We start from the raw sequence: 18,306 nt of genomic DNA on the forward strand, positions 1-18,306 counted from the left end.
AAATTTGGAATTTGGGATTAGGCTAATGTCAAATCAAATGATTGCCTTTTGTTTTCTGAGAACTTTGCTGAGAAATATTGATTTTTGAAATGGAGTCATGTTTAGTCAATTGAAATTGGTTTATGTTTATGAGACATGAATTTTGGGATTGGTTTTCATTAATCAAATATTACAATTACCTATTAAAATTTCAGTTGAAGGTTGTGATCTGGGTTTTGTTTCTTTTTGTTGATCCCGTTCAGTTATAGGTTATTTTATCAGTGCTGAACAAAGCAACGGGGCTGTGGGTTGGTTTCTTGGTTGTTAAAATTGCAGGGCATACAACTGAAATATAGGGGAATGTGAACATTTTTCATTTTCTAAATGAATTAGACTATTCTAGTTAATTTTATTTATTTATTTATTAATTTAATGTTTTTATATATATTTAAAATAATTATTAAATTAATTATGACGTCATCACGGTTCGACCCCGGTTCGACCTCGGTTCGACCTTAAAACCCTTGAACCTCTCTCTTTTACGGTTCAATGAACGGTCCGGGTCTGAAAACCTTGCTTCATTTGGCAGAAATTGGGAATTACAGGAGCCTTCTTGGTAGTTTTAAGTCAATATACAAGCCTCATTTTTAATAGTCTTTAAAATCGGTTCACTATTTTCATGCACTGAGCCCATGCTATGAATTACCAATCCACTAACGTATCAAAACATGCAACTCAGTTCAAGTAACGCAGTCTACATATATTCTCGTATTAATCAAATCAATTACTTATTACTTCACAACTCATAGATAATTCATAGAAGCATTTCATCAAATACATAATTTGCATTACAAACCTACAAATGAAAATATAAATAGAAAATAAAGACAAATGCAAAACAAATCATTGAAAATACTATGAAATAAAACACACAAACAAATCCAACAAAACCCACACACAAGTCAAATGAAACCCAAACAAACCCACAAAAAAATCAAATGAAACCCATAGAAAAACAAAAAGCCTTTATGGATTCAGATTTAGTAGAAAGAGAGAAATAGAGAGGTCAAAGAGGAAGAGAAGAGTTCAAAGAGACAAACTTGTGTTGTAGCGAGAAAGAGAGAAAGAAGAAGAGCTTGTGATGAGGACGAAAGAGGTGAGGAAAGGCAAGCCGATTAAAAATAAAAAAAAGAGTGTGCGTGAGTGATTTCCAAATTCTAGGGTTTGTAAGAGGATTTGAAATCAACAGATTTAGACTCCTAAAATGTAGGATGGATTTGGGCTGAATCCAATTTTTTCTCATTTTAAGTTACCCAAACAAAGAATTTGGATTTGGGTTCCTCAAATCCAAATCCTAGCCGAAATCCATGGCATCCAAACAAAGCAATAACATGTAATTAGAAAATACATGTAATTAGAATGAGATTTTGAAGATTATGTTATTAGATTGATGTGACATAATTTTGACCTATTATTAAAGAAAATGATTTTAACAGCTCAACATAGTAAAATTTGGTAGGAATTTTGGAGGATTTTAATCCATATATTAGATGTTATTACCCCCCCCCCCACCCCCTCTCTCTCTCTCTCTCTCACATGTGCATCGCATGATCCCTCCTCCCCTCTTCAAAGAAGGTGCATGTGAATAAGATGCTGGTTGAGCACCTAGTTTTCAAGCTGATTAAGATGCTGAAAAAATCATTTTTAGGATGTTTTTGTTTAACGCCATTACTTATCTGGATCATAAAAAATGTGATTTTAGTTCATAGTCTGGCCTAAGGTTGATCTTGTAGGTACCCTCCTTTTTTTGCCATGTGCAAGTCTGTGTCTGCTTTGGCTAACATGAGTAACCCCATGTTTGGATGAATCAATACATTCCGATCACATTCTCTTCTCTCCTCTCCTCGTTACCCTCTACTCCAAACATACGTCAAGAAATTTTGGTCTTGATTGACCTCTTTTATGGATCAATTGTAAATTAATATTGAATTCCTTTCATACTGTCGGATCATCTCAATAAGACGAATTAATTTTTTTTTAATTGAGCTTAAAATATTTAATGCCTTTTAAATTGATGTGTATACAACTTAAATTGCATCCGGACCATATGCCATTGTTTGTCTAATAGATATGCTAGACAAAAGCTTCCAAAATTTGTTGATAATGTGTCAGTGTTGCACGCACAGCAGACTGTGCATGCAGGTTAACTAAAAACCGTACGGTTGAACATCATGTATTTATAATTTATACATCGTTTCATTTTTTAGAAATATATGAAAAAATTTCCAGAAAAGAAAAGAAAACTCTAACAGTGCTCAATTGAAGATCTAACTGGTCTTCTATGAACTAGCTTAATGAGCTCTCCTTGAAGAAAGAAAGAAAGAAAAGGGAGGAAGGAAAAAAAAAGGATGAACACAGTTTAAGAAAGCAATGATTTCATGATATTTTAAGGTAAAAAATATCTGTAAGTAATTAAATCAACAGTAATTTGTCCATCAGTAAGCAAAGCAATTCAAGCAGACAACAAAATTATGCTAGATAAGTCGTAGATAAACTTTCTTATGGAAGTGTATAAAGCTTAATATAATAGCTTAAACTATAATTTGTTATCAAAGCAAGTAGTGATATGTATATACCATATACATGTAAGAGAGATTCACGTGATATTGATTTGTTCACGAGGATCCATACATCCAAGTTTCTTATCAAAATCAAAATCAAAATCAAAAAGTTCTTCATGCTTGAGAAGTGACTGTTCCATTTTTCCCTAGTTCCCGCTGTCTGGCTCGATCCATCTTCCGTTTACGCCATTCCTCCAGAGCTAAGGAACATTGCAAATTTTAGTAAATCAATCCATCACATTAACAATGTCGTAACACCCCAACAGTTGTAGCAACAACAACAACAAAGCCTTGGTCCCAAATTTTTTAGGATCAGTTATGGATCCTCAATAAATTAGTAAGAGGATTGGCTATATGTATTTTTTCCATTGTAACACCCAAAGAAGAAAAATATAGAAAAACCATAATGGGAAAGAGTAAAACACATTTCTGGTGAGAAGAACTTTGATTGACACGTGTTTATTAGATTTCTGGATCTTGGCATATTAGGGAGAAAGCTTTTAGATCCCAAAGTAAACAAAGCTTAATACTAATGGAGTTTGATGTGCAAAGAAACAATATGGTGCAGACCTCAATACTTGGACTAGTGCTATTAGTTAAGAAGAGTTAAACATCAAAGCCATTGCCCTTCAACCACAGCAGAACACTCTCTTTCAGTATTATTGATTGGAAATAAGTTACGGGCTTCATGAATGAAGCATTTTGGACAACATTATGCTGGATACTAGACAACATCTATTTTTAAAGGTCACGAATGTCTGATTTTCAAGAAGACGCTGATGACCACAAGAAGGCATTTTTTAAATATCACAAGTGTAGATTATAAGTCAGAGAAATGGCAAGGATTTAACTCTTCGTAGGAAATGGCATCCTGTTTGACAACTACCAAACTGGGGGCTGTTATGTGTAATGACACATCCAAAGGCAAATATCAAATTTGGTGGATGCTAATAGAATTAACTGTTTTAGAATTCTCATAAATGACTTTCTTTGTTAGATGTGTGTACAAGTAATGTAACTACATTAATTTTGACACTTGTTAAAATCAGACCTGGCAATGCAACTTTTCTGACAGATGAGACAACTAAAGTGTTATGGAAAATACATTTGAAAAAAAAAAAACCCTCAATAGTTTTATACTTGGGACACATTAAACCTCAAACTTTTATGGCCTATTTGGATGGAGGGGGGAAGGAGGGGGAGTGGAGGGGAGTAGAGGAGAGTTGGCTAAAAATAAGCTAATTTTGTGTTAAATCTACTCTACTCTACTCCCCCTCCCTCTCTCTCAATCCAAACAGACCATTAAAAGGGACACTTTAAACCCCATACTCTCACATATATACCAAAAAAAAAAAAATCAATTCCCACCCTCACACCGTTAGACCTTGTAAGAGGAATCACTTCTCTCTCTCTCTCTCTCTCTCTCTCTCTCTCTCTCTCTGTGTATATATATATATATATATATATATTCTGATATGCTGTTGGGGTAGGGTTTTGTTTTGGTTCTAACATGATGACTAACGATGTGGGGAGGAATTGTTTGCAGTTTTTTTGGGTACATTTATGAAAGTCTAGGGCTTAAAGTGTCTCATTTAAAAGAGTGGGGTTTAATGTATCCCAAATATGAAACTATGGGATTTTTTTATATACTTTCCCCTAAAATGTTCTACTTCCTAGATATGCCTGCTCGCAGATATAAAACTGATGCAAAAAGTCTAAACTCAGAAGTCCAGATACAAGAATTTGATGATATAGTGAAGAACACCCTTATGGCAAATTCAACCATAAGCTATCATTGCAAGACTAGAAAAAGCCACAAATTTTCATCATATCACTACAGAAAGAAGTTGGATGACTACAAACAATTAAATAAGCCTAATGAAGCAATGTGACAAACTTTTCTTTTCAGTTAAGGCTAAACAATTAGAATAGACGTTTTACTAACATTATGCGGAATCCATAACACAACGAACTTCTATTTGAATCATACTGGAAACTCTACAATCATTCTAATTGACAATTGAAAGGTAGAGAGACAGGGGGATTCTACAGCAAAAAAGAAAGGAGTCACCTTTTAAGCTGGCAGCATCATTAGCGGAACGAAAATCCTTTAACCTTTTAGAAAGATCAACTGCAGCAGTTTGCTTTGAATCTTTCTGTTGGACTGTCTCTGGTTGTGCATATACTTCTTGCTCAATTTCCCTCACCTATAAATGGGAAAAGATTCAACCCCATTGCAAATGAACCAGTTATCCATTTGATAATGGAAAGAAAAAAGGGAAAGCTATGAAAAGAAAATATAAGTTTTAATTCAATCTTCAGAATGCAAGAGTCTGGCCCCTCCAATATAAGTCTTTTCTTTGCCTTTGTTTAACTTATAGGACAAAGTCATAAAAATGAATTTGTTCAAATTAGAAGCCATGCTTACTCTCTTCATCAGTTCCAAAGGTTGCATTGCTAGACGGATTTCTTCAGATTCCTTGATATACCTGATTTGAGCTGCAATTTGAAAGTCAATCCAATATACCTTAGTCTATCAGCAAACGCAGTGCTCAGCAACTGATCTATATACAAACTGAAAAAAGACCCCAAATAAAATAATAAAATAAATCAGAATCAAGTTAAGGAAGCAGTCCATGAGTGAGCAACAAACTTCTAGACCCGTGTCATGTGATGCCTTCATGCTTGGCCTAGTCTCATGTAATTTAATGTCTTCATGTTTGGCCAAGAACCAGAAGCTGAATTTCAATTATATCTATAGGCTATACAAATATAAATTGGGTAAAAATGCCATTTTAGTCCCTAAAGGGCCTCAACTGTGTTTTAGATTTTAGTTTCATCCTTGGATTATTAATTCTGGTGTTTGGTACGCTGGAAAATGGAATTCAGAGAAAATATTTAGTGTGGTCAATGAAAAAAAAGCCAAAAGAAGCAGAAAACGTTTTCTACTTTTGAGAAGTGGAAACGTTTTCTACCATTCCAATGTACCCTAATCCCCACCATTCCTTTGCACTGCCGACACCACTGCCACCATTACCATTGGCACCACTACCACAATATTGCTACCACTGCCACCACTACCACACCATCTTTGATGTTGCCATTACCAACACCTCCATCGCTACCATATCACTATCAACCTCCATTACCACTTTTGCTACCGCCACCATCACCACATCACCTTTGCCACTGCCAACTTTGCCACTACTGTCACTACCGCTTTCATGTCACCGCCGCCTCCACCACCATAGCGTTTAAATAAAATATTAATGATTTTCCGTATGAGCCAAATGATGGAACAATATTCTGTTACACCAGCATAGTTATAACACCTACTTTTGTAAGTTTGTAACTTGCAATCACTGCCAGCAACTTGTAATCACAGCCTGCACATGTGGCCCCATCATCAACCAACAACGTTAATGTTCTCAAATGCCTGCCCGCACTGCCATTGCACAGTCTGCACTGCATTACACAGCCTACACCTGTATTACACATCCTACACTTGCAACTTGCAAGACTAGCAAGCAGCAGTTGGTCATAGCTTCATTGTTGGAACAGCTAGGGCTCCTCACATACTCAGCACCTCCCTTGAGCAGCAGCAGAGCACCTCCATTGAGGTGCAGCACAGATAATGCAGCAGCAGAATACACAGCACGCATGATGCAGCAGGATACCAGGGCAGGTTCCTAATACAGTATATAGAGACATGTGACATGCACATGTAGAACCACAATGTTTTATATTTATTTTACTATTTTTTAAGGCTGCGTTTGTTTTGGTGTAAAACCATTTCAGGAAATGGTTTTACACCTCAGTGCGTGTTTGGTTGCGCATGGAAAATAAAATTTTCCGTAAAACCATTTCAGTTGACCGTGTAAAATGAGCCTTTGACCCGGAAATGGTTTTACATTTCTATTTTCACTACAAACCATTTCCGGGTTAGACGCGCAAAGAGAGAGATAGAGAGAGAGAAAGAAGAGATAACAGCTCACTCCACAAGCTCACACCGATCCAAACACAGTAGTCCGATCATCTCACTGATCCACACACGCCGAGCTCAGCCACTCGATCCTCTCCCTCATGGTAGTCCGATCACCAAGCTCCACCCACTCTTCGTTTAGAGCCAAACGCAGACCCACGGTGAGTTTTCCTTCTCCGGTTGATTATTCCTCAGTCCGACGGCGTTTGTTTATGGGTTTGACGGTTTTACACCTCCGATCCACACACCTCACCTCCGATCTACACACCTCCGACCTCACCTCACCTCACCTCACCTCACCTCTAATCCACACACCTTCGATCCACATCCCCTCAAACTCAGATATGCCAAAATCCACCCTCAAACCCATAAACAACCCATCCTCCAGCCCACCTCTCGGATCCAATCTATAAATAAATAAATAAATATTTATATATTTATTTATATAATTAATTAATTATTTATATAATTAATTATTTATTTACTTTTTTTAATTATCCAATTTTTATTTAAACGGTGTATTATTCATGAATTGTTCATAGATTCTGTATTGAGCATATTGGGTCTTGCCAATTGCATGCATTTGCAGCAAATAAAGAAAGACCTATTGGGTCTTAGCTTTCTAATGAATATTATGGGCAACGGAGATGAACAGATAATGCACATCACATTACATTTAACTAGAGTTAAAACACGTGTTGATTCCAACAAGGCCAACTAACCCAACTTAAAACTTATTTATAATTCTTTCAGTTTTTCTTCTTTGGTTTTGGGTTATGCTAATTAATATTAGGTTGACATAAATGAGCAGCTTATTTGGTTTGGATGTTTTCTGTTCGTGGCTGTTTTTATATACTGTGTAATCAATAGCATGCTTGTTTACATACCTCTTAGACCACAGTGTTTGTGATTTTTTAGATGTAGAAAAAAACCAAAGCCACAATTCTTGCCTCAGTTGCATCTGTCCTCCATGTGGGGGTTGCATTGTTAAGGAAATTGCGGTGTAGACGTCTGCCTAGGGCGCCTTATGTTAATCATGCAGCCGAGAGAGAGCATTATATAAATAGTATTTTGCATGGAAGTGAGAGACATTGTGTGAATCAAATTAGGATGAAGTCTATAGCTTTCCACCACTTATGTCACATCCTCACTGAGAAAGAGCACGTACGCTCGACTATTCACATGTCCGTTACGGAGCAAGTGCTAATTTTCTGTCACATTGTTGGTCATAATGTGAGGTTCCGTGTAATTGGTAGTCGGTTATATAGATCGACTGAGACTGTTCATAGATACTTCAAGGTCGTCCTTAGGGGGGTCCTAAAATTATATAGAGCTCTAATAAGACTGTCGAGCGAAGATACACCCCCAGAGATAAGGAATAGCTGAAGGTTCTACCCATATATTAAGGTAAATATTGAGACTTGTGAATTTTTGTAATTTGTGAAGATTTGTGTAATTTTAAACCATTATGTCTGTCGAAAATTAGGATTGTGTTGGAGCAATCGATGGTACACATGTTCGTGCATCTGCGCCACCTGAAATACAAGGAAGGTTTCATGGTCGTAAAGATGGAATCATGCAAAATGTGTTAGCTGCCATTAGTTTTAACTTAAAATTCACTTATGTATTGGCTGGATGGGAAGGCACTGCACATGATTCATGTGTGTTAAATGATGCATTTGCTAGGTCAGGGGGATTTTCAATTCCCGAAGGTATTATAGGATTACTTCACCTTTTTGATTTATTAGTTTAATAAATATTGAGCGTTTTTCTAAGCATAGTAGTGATTTGGTTTTATTTTTGAATATATGTAGGTAAATATTATCTTGGTGATGCTGGGTATGGTAATAAAAATGGAATTTTGTAACCTTATAGAAGTGTACGATATCACTTGAAAGAGTTTAGTGATCGTCCTCCTGAGAATGAGCAAGAATTGTTCAACCTCCGACACTCTTCATTGAGAATTACCATTGAGCGAGGGTTTGAAATGTTGAAGAAAAGTTTTCGAGTGTTGGATGCAGAACCATTTTGGTCTTTTGAAACTCAAGTGAAAGTAGTGTTAGCATATTATGTGATTCATAATCACCTTATGGGGGTTGAACTAAATGACCATATTGTGGCGGATGCAATGAACCAAGTAGAGTCTAGTGGCCCCCAACAAGAAACACAATCACGTCGGGACTCCATTGAAGACAATAGTGTGGAATGCTAAGCGAGATCAGATATGCCAAGTTATGTGGTCTGATTATATCAGGAGTGGAGAGTAGTACTTTATTTAGATTTCTATGATTGTAATATGTGCTGTATTTTTTTTTTCTGTAAGGACAATGTATTTACTATTGACTTCTAGTGGTGTAAGGAAAAAGAATTTTCAGCATGTCTTTGTTATTTCCAGCATTACATTGTTATTTTCAGTGCTAGCATGTTTCGTGCTGCTGTGCACATCTATAAGCATGGTTGTATTTGTGTTTGATTTGTTGTTCATATTCCGAGCGTAATTACTAAATGCTACTCTCATTTTTAAATGCTACTCTCACTATACAATTTTCATATGTAATAATGTCGAAGGGAAAAGAGAAAGCCAGTGGCACTAAGCAATTTAAGTGGCTGCCCCCTATGCACACAACTTTGCTTAGACTACTTGCCGAGGAGGCTGCGAAAGGCAACAAGCCTTCTAGCACCTTCAAGGCTGGCTCCTTTGCGTTTGTAGCGAAGGAAATATCTGCACAATTTGGGGTCGAGTGCCACCCCTCTTATGTAGAGAATCATTTGCGGACTTTAAGGACCAAGTGGACCACTATTCAAACTATTAGGAAGAAGAGTGGTTTCGGTTGGGACGACAACCTAATAATGATAACATGTGATGCCAAGACATATCAAGAAGAAGTCATGGTATGACTTCCAACTATATTTTCTTAATATAAATGATAATATATGTTTTTGGCTTTTATAATCTATGAATTGAGAACATGACAAGGCTGCTCAAGTACAATATTTATATGAAATTTATAGTGTCATTTTTTTTAGGATTCCATTGCTTTTACAAATTTTCAAACATAACTTTCATGTGCAGATCTATTGTAAAATCTGGTCTTAAATATTATGGGATTTGTATTTTCTGTTGTACTTATCTTCAAAATCATGGGTTATGTCTCTTGTTCCCTAACAGATTTTTTTGTTTATCATTGACCTAAATCATCTAATGGCATCTATATTGAATTGAATATTGAATTTATGCGTGAAGTGATTATTGCATTGTTATTATACGTTCTTTTCTCCCTTACAGGCGCATCGTAAGCATGCGGAATTTCTGAACAAAAAGATTGAGATGTATGATGAATTGGCTATTGTAGTGGGGAAGGATACAGCCACGGGTAGCTTTTCTAAGTCGTATGTGGATATTGAGAATGAGCCAGACAATGGGGACAGTACTGAGTTTGTGGCAGACAATGGGGAGGAAAGTGTGGTGGACAAAGGAAAGAATGCGGTAGAGTCATCCACCACTGGGTTGGGAATTTCCAAGTCCCTCAAAAGAGGGTGTGCACCTCCCTCTGATGATAGTGTGCTGACTGATCTGTCTGATCAGCTAAAGGAAATTGCTGTGACTTTGAAAGAAATCAACCGGGGGCCTGTTGATTACACAGCTCTTTACTCTGAGGTCATGGCTATGGTGGCGGATGGGTATAGCGAAGACATGTTCGCAACTGCCTTTGACCATCTATGTGAAAATAAGAAGGTAGCACAGGCATTTCTTGCCAAGAATGCTAAGCTAAGAAAGCTATGGATGGATAGTTTTTTGTTCACACAACTCTGACTTGTCTGTTTAATGATAACATGTGACGGTAGCTTTAGGGATTAACTGTTGTTGTAGTACTAGTATTCACTTACCATTGTATTATATATGTAGTCTTTTGTATTATTGGAACGATACAATTGCCCAAATTATATATTTGTACTGTTCAGATACCACGTGTAGGTATCATTTTTGTACACTATGGAGGTGTAATGCCAATGGTGAAAGATTGATGTGGTTGTTTTGATATAAATATTATGAGTATATTCGGATGATTATTTTTGATGTTGAAGTAGATGATTATTTCAATGTTAAAGTGGATGATTATTTTTGTACTATTACAGGTTTGTCTAGACAATACAGGTTCTGAATTTGCAGGTTCTGAATTTGTCAGGCATTTTGTATTTTCCGTAAAATGATCCACAAACCAAATATGGGAATTGATTTTCCGTAAAATGAATTTCATTTTCCGTAAAATGTTTGAATGAACCAAACATGGGAATCGATTTTCCGTAAAACAACTTCCATTTTCCGTAAATTGTTTGAACGAACCAAACATGGGAATTGATTTTCCGTAAAATGATTTCCGAGACAGCCAAATAGCTTGAATACATTTTCCTTTACGGGAAAACAATTTCCCCTGAAATGATTTTATGCCCAGAAAACAATTTCTGTTGAACCAAACGCAGCCTAAATTACCAAATTAACGTATTCTCACATATTCTGATTTTTTTACTAGAATATGGCCAAACATGCCATATAAGCATTATATCGATGTGAATGGAAAAAATATGCCATATCAGCAATAGTTGTTTATGGTGGAACTATGAGACAATTAAAGAGGAAAGTGAAATTGACACATAATTTAAGGACCGAAAATCATTTTGACCTATGCTTTTTTTGGCAATTAATGCTCCGTAACCATGCTATACCAATTCAATGAGTTTGATAAAGCAATTTATGAGAAACTAATTACGGAAATGAAAGAGAAAAGAAGATTGTCCCATCTTGTGAGATCCCTCTTTGATTCTCATCCTATACTCCGCAATTCATCCTTATAGGCTAGAAAAAAAGGAAGTGAGGTGCTTGAAAGTCAATCTAAGGATACATGAAACTAGCAATTAAATCGATATAATGAGACCTGCTCATTATCAGATTTCCTTAATTAATGACACCTTTCTTTTCAATGAGTCCTAGCTTCCCCCTGGTCAACAGATCTTGAACCTTGAACTAGGATTAAGTAGAATCTGTGTCATACCACATGCTTAGAGATATGAAACCTTCACAGCAAATGTTTCCAGCTGCTGCCAATCTTGGCAATATTATGTTCAGCATATGGCAGCCTAATAATAGTGAAAAGTTTTAAGTGAGATTCAGTTTTAGATTCTGAGAAGTTGCAAATTTCATCCCCATTGAGGCTTTATATAAAGAATGATATGAGTGTCAGAACTTAGAAATGGTGAAGTTATTTTTAAATGGGTCAAAATGTTACATACGACCTGGCATCAGCATATTGAGCTAACCAGCCCAAAACTTACCCACAAGATGCTAAGAAGTGGGTTCTAACCACCGGTTTGATTTAAAAGAAATCATCTTGTAGAAGTTTTTCCTGGTCACTAAATCTAATTTTAGCATAAATTATGATAATTAATAAGGTCTGCAGAACCAATGTTATTGTGGGCTACCACGTGAATTTTGGAGACATGTAAATGATCCTAAGAGAATCTTGAAGACAATAGACATAGAATGGTTTTAAGAATCTATGCTAAGTGATCTTGAGTATGACCATGTCATAAATAAAATAGTCATTAAGCTAAAAAGAAGTCAAATTTTATTTTCAGAAAATTAAGCCATTACATTTCATCTGTCAGGCAAAAGTAAAACTGTAGAGAAGCAACAAATCCTTGTTCTACCCAAAAAAGTAGAAGTATATTGGTAGATTTCTGGACAACAGGTTAGAAACAATCAACTAAAAGAACAACACAGAGAGCTAATCCCCTTAAGGGAAACAAGATGCCATTGTGAAGCCTTTTTTAATCACTTGATACTATGTGTTATAAACATAATTAGGAAGCCACAAATGACAGCTACAGGACTATTAAATCGGTTATTTTATTTGAAAAATTCTACACAAATTTTCACTTCAATTTTAATCTGTCTCTCCTCATGCATTAATCTTAGAAAAACACAAAAGGGAAGGTAGGGTCATGGGTTCAAAACCCATTGGTTGCATGTGTAAACTTATCACTTAGAAAAAGAAGATATATATATATATATATATATCAGTTGACTGGCAGAATTAGATCAATAAATTTACGGCTCTGAAATAACAGTTACAAAGTTTCTCATACATACATACACAAATAATATAGCATTATAGAGTTGAAAAGGCTCTTTCTATCCTAATTGAAAACAAGAGTCCTAATAGAAGATGAATGTAATGCGTTTGACATCCTCTTTTTACAATAAGCTCTTTAGTAAAGTAGTGAGGACTGTAAAAGTGATTCCTCTCAAACTCAGAGCCCTATTCTTACAGGCTTATGTGACGTGCAAAAGAAGTGGAGTTTCTGTTACAGATTTTAACGTTATGCTTGCTGCAGAATATTTGGATGTTTGCTTAATTTTAGGATCAGAATAAGTTGTTGCATAATATTAGGATTAATTGCATATGTATTTGCATTATAGTAGGATAAGGGAATTTGTTTATCAAGTGTTTGGGGGGTAACGGCTAGTGGAGCTAGTGTTTGAGTTTTATTAGGATAGTTTATTCCTAAAATGCAGGGCTTATCTTGTATAAAAGGAGCAGTAGTTATTTGAATAAAATCATCCGATAAGAATTATTTATGCAGAGTAATCTGTAGAGGTCAAGGATTCCTCGATCAATCCTAATTTCTTTTTAGTGTTTATCCAATATCCATTAATTAGCAAAATAGGTAAAGGTCAAGTCTTGTACGTACCAGCTTACAGCTACCAACATCAGTCAACCTTCCCAAAATAGCTTCAATTCAAGAACTTATATTCACTTTCAGTCAGCCACAGCCAATTTTTTTTTTTTTTTTTTAAATAATTTTTATAGAAAAAACCCAATTAAATTTCGGATTAAATTCTTTAGAAAAAAAAAGAAAAGAAAACCCAACCCAAACAGATGGACCACCGAGTGGATGAACCACAAGATCAAAATACCAACAATTCAATTCTGTTCGATTCTAAAAGAACCCATTACTCTTCCATAATCTAGTAACCCAGAACACCCAAAAAAAAAAAAATTAACATAACTTGCAAAAAAATTCGAGACCCACAAGCAATCTCAGTTTATTGAGAAAGAAATTTCTAGAAGAATAAAATCAAATTGAGAAAGAGAAAAACCTGAATTAAATTGAGAAGCAGAGATCTTGCTTCTGGAAAAGGAAGAAGAGAGAAAACCCTGAAGCAAGAGAAGAGCAGCAAGAACGTTCAAGAAACATACAACTATGGTTGCATTCCTGAAGGAGAACTTCAACCTCCATGACTGAGCTACCTCCATCTTCTTCTATTCCTAAAGGACTTGTAAATTCAGTAATTCTTCGATTAGAAATAGTGTAATAGGTACTATATATATGTCTTGTTTTACTTTAGTTCTCTCTGGGTCCCACTTGACACAGACAAAATAGCGATCTTTATAAATAAAGTTTCGTTAACGTATGACCTGTGGCATACTTTAATCGTTTTTTCTGAAAAAATTTTACGATGATTTGAAAAAAAATGGTCAAAATATCTTATTATTTTTTCATTTTTAAATAAAATTTTTTCTAAAAAGGTTATACAAGAAAGTTAAAAAATATATATACAACTTTTATTCCTAAACGAACCACTATAGTATAGTGTATACTATATAGTTTTCTCTGGCTCCTACTTAAGTCGATGCTGCTCTCTATAAATAATAAAATATAGGATAAGTAGTGTCTGTACGACACATTAAGGGGATGTACCACCTAAATTAATAAACAAAATATACATAAACTAATATTCCAACTCAGTTATAAACAAAATATATCCGATTGATTTAATAAATAAGATATATATGAGCTAGTATCTCAACTTAGTTATAAACAAATAGGAGTAGAGTGAGAGACGACAGAGAGAGAAATAAGATTGTTAAGGTTTGTGAGGTAATTGAGTTTTATACAGGACAAGCCGAATAGGGGAAAATTAAATTAAAAAATTATTAATTATATAATATATTTTTAAATATATATTAAATATATATTGTTTAAATTTTAAATATATAGGTGGGTCGGGTTGGGTAGGCGGGTTTGTGATTATTACGACTCGAACCCAACCTGACCTGTTATTAAAAAACTTTCATAACCCAACCCAACAACTCCTAAAAACCGACCCGACCCGACCCATTGGATCGGGTTGGGTCGATTTTGGTATATTGGCGGGTTTGCTACACACCCTTAAATATATCTACATGTTTTGAAAATATAATAGTTTGATTGCATTTTCTTTTTATATTTAACACACATGTCAAATTTTATATTAATCATATACATTTAGTATTTACTATTTGATCTATAAACTTATTTTTTATGCATATTTTTAGGGTGCAAAAACTTGAAATTTAAACTTGTTTTTAGTATGACATAGAGGATATAAGAAGAAAATATAATTGTGTAATAATATAAGAAGAAAATACAATCATGGAATAAATATACTTTTTTTTAATTTTTTTTTTCAAATTGACATATAATATTTTTTTTTATAAGTAAATCGACATATAATATTAGATCTTGTACATTTAATTAATGGATACTGTAGGAATAAAAGCCCAGAATAATATGTTGTGCCTTGGGCTTTTGTTCGAGGACGCTGAATGTTCCGAGGAGGGGCAAATAGTTATTTAGGGTCCCAATTTAAAGTCTCATGAGTAAGGAACGAATGGAAGGTGGTCTGAGGAGGAATTACTCCTCGGATGTGGCGTTTGCAGCTCAAATATGTATTCTAGCAATTAAAATGACTCTCCTAGAAGTTACAATGATAGGAACATGCCTCATGAACATACAAGAAGGAAGGAAACCCAAAAATATCTAGAGAAAAGATGCTGTCACCACATTAAATGCATTGTAGCTATTTTTCTAGCCGTATTTATGTGGAGAAGACCTTTGAATAGTGTTACCTTGGCTACCATAACTCACAAAAAACTAGAGAGAGTGACTGATGGGACAGGTACTCAAGTAGAGGCTCGGATGATCAACAAGTGTAAAATCAAGATGTTTTAAAGGGAGGTATATAATGTGAGAGACCCTCCATGAGAAAGGGATCGGAATATAGAGAGGTAAGACTGTAGCAATCTAAGTTGTCTTTGTATCCAATTGTAATCAATATATACAAGTGTAACCTCCTCGGAATGAAAGTCCATTGACAGCAGAATCTCTTATTTGTGTTTGATTGTCATTCAATTTAGTACTAGCTGTTGTTTAACTCATTAGAGCCTAGTTCTTTGACCCACTCTCTACAAATTTATTATGCTGGACTCATTAGGCTAAGATCCTATACGTTTCGGGCTTGGGTTGCAAATCGTGTCCCTACAGATACATACAAGTTATGTTAGATCTGTATAATTACATAGTATTATGCTAGATTTATACTATTAGTTTTGTATGTTTAAACTTTTGGCAATCCATGTGTAATAATAATTACAATTTATGTTTATTTTTGTCCAAATTGAGGTTTATTCTTAATTAACTTGTTTAAATATTTTGCTATACACATCTTTGTAATAATTATTACAATTTATGTTTATTTTGTTCAAATTAGCTTCGTTATTAGGTTTTTTTAACATTAGTAAATTCATATAAAAAATTATAATGTTTTTTTTAAACTAGAATTTTTTTTTTTATGTGATTTTAATTTCCTTAAAACAAAGCTAATAGAATTTGTCCAATCCTGAGGACCTCGTAGTCCACCACCAGTGGAAATATTTAGATCTAGATCAAGAGCTCTCGCGCCAACAACAGGACCTGAATCCAGAGGGCCAACTTCGATGTCTAAATCCAAGTTCCGGAAACCTCCCTCCAATATCAAGGCCAAGAGCCGGAGATCCTACTTTGGCCAAGAGATCAAGGCCAAAACCAGAAGGTACCTCTCCAACCAAGCCATCTACAAGATCTCTAGGGCTAGGACTGACAAAAAAAGCAAAGAGAGGAAAACAGGCATTATGACGGTATTTATTCGAAAAATGGTATCACCTTTTGGAAAAAGATTTTTTTTTTTTTTTTAAATTAAGGATTTTTTATAAGAATGACATTTTTATTTTTGAAAATGTAAAAAAAAAAAAAAACTTTTGAGAAGGATTAAAAAAAAAAGTATTATGACGGTACTTTTTTTATTAAAAATGTATTATTTTTGTAAACAGAAGGAGCTTTTGAGAAAAGCTTTTTGAAAGAAAATGGGCATTATAACGAGTCTTTTGGGTTAATATTGCAAAATTTAAAGTTAATTTGCGTTATAGGAACTGTTGGAAGTTAATTGGCAAATTGAGGAGAGAGACTGAATTTCGTCAATGGGATTGCCGAAATTCAGCCAAAAAGCAGGAGAGAATAAGGAAAGGAGGAGAGAGAAAATCTTGAATTTCGTCAATCCCATTGTCGAAATTCCACTGCCCAGTTTTCCTGCCCGAATGCTGTGTGTCCTAGTGTGGAGTGCTCTTAAAATAAAAAAATCAGATGAGATGAGGAGAATAAAATTTTTTTTTTAGCAATTGTGATAATGGCATTGCCGAAAATGAAAAAAAAAAAAAGTGGTTTCGAAATCTCTAGAAGAGTAAAAAACAGGTTTCATGTCCACGATATTTTCACAATAAATCACATATAATTAGTCCACAATATTTTCATAATAAATCACATATAATTAGTTATTATTAGTTAAAAAAATTTGTGACAACTAATTGTGGCAATAGCATTGCCGAAATAGGAAAAAAAAATTTGTGGCAATACCATTGCCGAAATAGGGAGAAAAATAAAAGCGACAAACTATTTGAGGCAATTGCATTGCCGAAATAGGGAGAAAAAAAATTAGAAATACCATTGCCGAAATAGGGGAATAAAAAAAAATTTAGCAATTGTGACAATGGGATTGCCGAAAATGTGAGAAAAAAAGAGAGAGAAGGATTATGGCAATGGGATTTCCGAAATAGGAAAACAAATTTCGGCAATTCCATTGACGAAAATGTGGGGGAAAAAAAAAAAAAAGGGATTACGGCAATGGGATTGCCGAAATAGGGGGAAATTGTTTCCCCCCTATTTCGGCAATACCATTGCCGTAATCCCCCTTTTTTTTTTCTTTTTTTAACATTTTCGGCAATCCTGTTGCCGTAATCCTTTTCTCCTTTTTTTTCTTTTTTTTTTTCACATTTTGCCGAAATAGGGGAAAAATTTTGATTCCCACAAATCTTTTTTTTTTTCCACATTTTCGTCAATGGAATTGCCGAAATTTGTTTTCCTATTTCGGAAATCCCATTGCCATAATCCTTCTCTCTTTTTTTTTTCTCACATTTTCGGCAATCCCATTGTCACAATTGCTAAAAAAAATTTTATTCCCCTATTTCGGCAATGGTATTTCCAATTTTTTTTTCTCCCTATTTCGGCAATGCAATTGCCTCAAGTAGTTTGTTACTTTTATTTTTCTCCCTATTTCGGCAATGGTATTGCCACAATTTTTTTTTTCCTATTTCGGCAATGCTATTGCCACAATTAGTTGTCACAAATTTTTTTAACTAATAATAACTAATTATATGTGATTTATTGTGAAAATATTGTGGACTAATTATATGTGATTTATTGTGAAAATATTGTGGACATGAAACCTGTTTTTTACTCTTCTAGAGATTTCGAAACCACTTTTTTTTTTCCATTTTCGGCAATGCCATTATCACAATTGCTAAAAAAAAA

At 34.7% G+C, this 18,306-nt stretch overlaps 1 protein-coding gene across 1 annotated transcript; it reads right to left on the bottom strand.

Moving 5' to 3' along the window:
• Positions 1-2,508: 2,508 nt before the first annotated feature.
• Positions 2,509-13,950, bottom strand: LOC115995444. The gene is made up of 4 exons (XM_031120015.1): positions 13,742-13,950; positions 5,029-5,099; positions 4,672-4,807; positions 2,509-2,800 (listed from the first exon to the last, which is right to left on the bottom strand). The coding sequence occupies exons 1-4, from the start codon at positions 13,896-13,898 to the stop codon at positions 2,715-2,717; spliced, it is 450 nt and encodes a 149-aa protein (XP_030975875.1). The 5' UTR covers positions 13,899-13,950; the 3' UTR covers positions 2,509-2,714.
• Between the last annotated feature and the right edge of the window lie 4,356 nt (positions 13,951-18,306).

The sequence above is a fragment of the Quercus lobata genome, chromosome 6 (assembly GCF_001633185.2).
Source record: "Quercus lobata isolate SW786 chromosome 6, ValleyOak3.0 Primary Assembly, whole genome shotgun sequence".
Lineage (NCBI taxonomy): Eukaryota > Viridiplantae > Streptophyta > Magnoliopsida > Fagales > Fagaceae > Quercus > Quercus lobata.

Coding starts and splice junctions, on each gene's coding strand:
- LOC115995444 (XM_031120015.1), bottom strand. CDS start 13,898: ATGGAGGTAGCTCAGTCATGGAGGTTGAAGTTCTCCTTCAGGAATGCA. Junction 4,808..5,028: donor CTTTGGAACTGATGAAGAGA/GTAAGCATGGCT, acceptor TCCCATTTATAG/GTGAGGGAAATTGAGCAAGA. Junction 2,801..4,671: donor TGATGCTGCCAGCTTAAAAG/GTGACTCCTTTC, acceptor AATGTTCCTTAG/CTCTGGAGGAATGGCGTAAA.